Source organism: Phaseolus vulgaris, chromosome 2 (assembly GCF_000499845.2).
Source record: "Phaseolus vulgaris cultivar G19833 chromosome 2, P. vulgaris v2.0, whole genome shotgun sequence".
Lineage (NCBI taxonomy): Eukaryota > Viridiplantae > Streptophyta > Magnoliopsida > Fabales > Fabaceae > Phaseolus > Phaseolus vulgaris.
Window position 1 is genome coordinate 7,568,682 of NC_023758.2, and position 3,777 is coordinate 7,572,458.

At 33.7% G+C, this 3,777-nt stretch overlaps 1 protein-coding gene across 1 annotated transcript; it reads right to left on the reverse strand.

Moving 5' to 3' along the window:
- Window positions 1-695: 695 nt before the first annotated feature.
- On the reverse strand, window positions 696-3,564 carry LOC137809605 (polygalacturonase At1g48100). Its single transcript, XM_068610718.1, has 8 exons — window positions 3,101-3,564; window positions 2,878-3,006; window positions 2,399-2,566; window positions 2,245-2,286; window positions 1,951-2,158; window positions 1,514-1,595; window positions 1,293-1,401; window positions 696-1,197 (listed from the first exon to the last, which is right to left on the reverse strand). Exons 1-8 carry the CDS (start codon window positions 3,470-3,472, stop codon window positions 793-795), a joined length of 1,515 nt encoding a protein of 504 aa, XP_068466819.1. The 5' UTR covers window positions 3,473-3,564; the 3' UTR covers window positions 696-792.
- Between the last annotated feature and the right edge of the window lie 213 nt (window positions 3,565-3,777).

Genomic DNA, 3,777 nt, shown 5'->3' on the forward strand with positions numbered 1-3,777 from the left:
CTCACATTATAGAATGAATTTAACATAATTATAATTTTCTCCATGTAAAAAATTATATTATCTAACAGTTATTAGTCTGATAAAATGATTAACTTTTGCAATATTTATTTTCAAAATTATATTTAATGTATTTCTAATAATTGGTTGACAGTAAGTATATTAAGTGTGCATACAAAATAAATTATTTTTATACGACATTTAAAGGGGATGAACCCTAAACCCTAAACCAAACTCCAAGTAATCTTTAAGAGGTGTTTGATTGAATTTTAGGACTGGTTTAGTTAATTTAAAAGTCATTTATTACAAAAACTTTTTTGGTTGGTTAGTAGTCAGGATTAGCTTGCCAAGTTTCTATTTTTTAAATTAGTGAGAAAAAATTAGATATTATTTTTAATGTTTATATAGATTTCTTTGCTTCCAGTTACTGATAATGATCTTCTCTGTTTACAGTAGAGTTAATTCAATAGGATTATCATTTGCATGAAGTTTGCATGTTTAGGCCTGAAAGCACTTGAAAAAGGCTTAAACACGATTATTTTAAAAACAAAGATGATTCTAACATCAATTTTTTGACCATTTTAAAGAAAAACCTTTCCATGTATTTCCACAGTAACAGGCACCAGTTAAAACACAAATATTTGTTCTCACTTAATACTGAATGAACTAATAAACAAAGTTTATGAGTACATTAAATCCAATGGAAAAATGAAGTACATAAATTTACACCATCATCACCTTCCCACAGTCAAAAAAATTGTAGAAGGGAAGCTGCCACAAGGCTCACATCTGCAATCAGTAACACACTCTATCATGTGACCTTGCTATCCTCTTGATTAATCCACCACCACTTTTCAAGCAATCATCAATGCTTGAAGGTAGCAAGGGGCCTTGTGATTTTCCATAAGAGTTCCAGCACACAGCTTGTTGCAAACCTTTATACTTAGGGGAGGGACTCAGTTGAATGTCAGTTAAATCAACATCTGTGCAAGGTATGGAAGTGCTGCAAGCTAGATGAACAGGTTGTATCCCAAAAGTTCCACTTATCTCATCAAACTTAACCCCAGAAATCACCACAGTGCTTGTGTGGTTCTTGCACTTTTGCTTGTCACAGTAGTATTGGTCTATCATTATTGGAAACATAACATCGTAGACTTGAATTCTGGAAAATGACACGTTTTTAACCATACCAAAGCCTCCCTATTAATTACAAGCAGAATAAAAAAACTCAATATAATGCCAATAACCAGACCTTGTTATAACCAGGCTTACTACCATAATTAAGTTATTAATACCTGCCATGTTTTGATTCTTGCTCCATATAGAGTGTTTTTCATAGAGATATCCTCAACAATGATGTCAGACACACATGCTGCACTCTTGTCCTTCCCTAATCCTCCCAAACTGTGTAAAGAAAATAAAATGTATAAAGAATTATCAGAGTGGTTTTGCTAAGAAAATCACTATAGGAAGATGCCAACTTGGACTAGTTAGGCTGTGCATATATTTTACTTACCTTATACCATGTCCAGGGCCACAATTAATGTGGTGGACATGAATATTAGAGCAACCGGTTTGGATGGATACACAGTCATCTCCTGATAATATAAAAAATAAGAGCAACTATGAGTATTCTAATCTTCTGATGGAAAATATAAAATTTAACATGGGTACTACATAGACTGAATTCAGTTGGGTACCTACTATATCTGCAAACTGTAACAAAAGTTAAAGTTAGTTCATCTGTAAAAATAATTTTATATGCTGCACGTTTCAAAAGTTAGTTGTGGTGACAGTTTACCGTTTTAACTTGAAAAGGGTGTTTCAGCCAATCATTCTTTGTCAAAGTAGTCAAGTGGCCAATGCATGATTTAACAATTTACAAGATTCTACTTTGCCAGCTTGTAGAAATGGAATGTACAGTCATTTAAAATATATGAATTAATCCCTTACCTGTTGCAATGATAGAACGTTTAATTTCCACGTCCTGTGTGTTCTGTAAGTGAATGCCATCAGTGTTTGGGCTACTCTCTGGGGAGGATATTGTAATGTTGTCAACTTCAATCCCCTTTGAGTTGTCAAATTTTAGATGGCACAGAGGACTGTTTATGATTCTGATATCACGAACTGTGACAGAGTTGCTGGAGTAAAATCTTATTGCCTACATATAGTAAATGACAAACAAGGCTTATGAGAAAATTACACACAAAATTGTACTGTATGTTAGATTCTTAGGGGAGATCTTACTGTTGGTTTCATGCTTGGAATATTTTTGGAATAGCTCTTCTTCTGCCAGAATTGATCACGAGTACAAAGTGAGCTATTTGTGTTTGAAAAAATTCAATTAACTTTGTCACACATATATATACTTGACTTTGTTTCTTTTTCTGGCAATTTTTACCTGTATGTCATAAAATTCTGAGGATTTCCACCAGTAATAACCTTGGCCATCAACAGTGCCAGAACCTTTGATGGTGAAGTTCTGCACCCACTTGAAATTTATCCACTGAAACAAACTGGATGTTGGCCAAGAAGATATTTGAGGAGGTGCCAATAGAGTTCCATCTATCTGTTACAGTTAAACATATACAACTTTCAAATGCCTTATAAAATATATTTTGTTATGCTATCCCAAATTATAGTTTTTGTTCTACGGCCTCTTGCAAAACATTATTTTGATACTGATACCTTCTTTATGTATATATACGTATAAAGATTAAAAAGATTAAGTAAACTAAGTTTTTCTCATAAAATCATAAGATCAAGTGTATAAAATGAATTTAATTATATGAAGTTGAGTTTATTTTATTTTCTATTTATAGGAATGTTTATGCAAATAAAACTGAAGTTTGGAAACAACATGAAAAAGAAAAGTGAAACCTGAAGAGTAAGGTCAGGCATACAAGGGCCTTGTAAAGTAACAGGTTTGATGAGGAACTTGAGTTGTGCTGGAATTTTTACTGTAGCACCAGCAACTTTACATGCACCTTTCCATGCAGCTACAAGTGCCTGGTTTATAAACATCATCAACAATCTTATAATTCTAGCAATTAAAACTCACTTTGTCTTTAAATTCTTAGCATGCCTTTATAAATTTATTTACCTCTGAATCATCAGAAACTCCATTACCCTTGGCACCAAAAGACAAAACGTCAAACATGCTCCCTTGAGAACCATAATAAGGAGGAGGGGTTGGTGTTGGACGTGGAGAATGTGACCCTCGACCGTGGCCATTGCCACTGTGACCATCTTTATGATTGTTACGTTTGTGAAGATTTTTCTTCCTTGCTTCCACAGAAACGGTAGAGAAGGTGACAAAGATAATCACCAACAAGGAGAGGAAAAAGAGTAAGGAAAAACTTCTGTTCCTCTTCATTCCTTCACGGCCCTTTTGTTTGTCTGATAGAAATTCAACACTAGCAACGAGTTCTAGGATCTTGAGGTGGTAATGTGCTTCGTACAGGGAAGTGATCATATATAGTGGAATATGACGGAAAATAGTGTGTTTGATTCTAATTTTTTAGTGAAGCTTTTGAAAAAATTGCTCAATCACTAATGCTTAAGATAAGGTGAATTAATCGAAAGAGAGGTGGATACCCTTGTGATATAATATGAAGATTCCCATAAGTATGACAGGAGCAGTGTACTTTAGAAAAGTCATATGTATTTGTTTATATTTTTTATTCTTTCTTTCATCATACTTTTGTTCAAACAAGTGCTGAACAGAATTTCATGGTTGTCCCTCTGCACTCAATATTCTTGCTGCCTGTGAAAAAATGC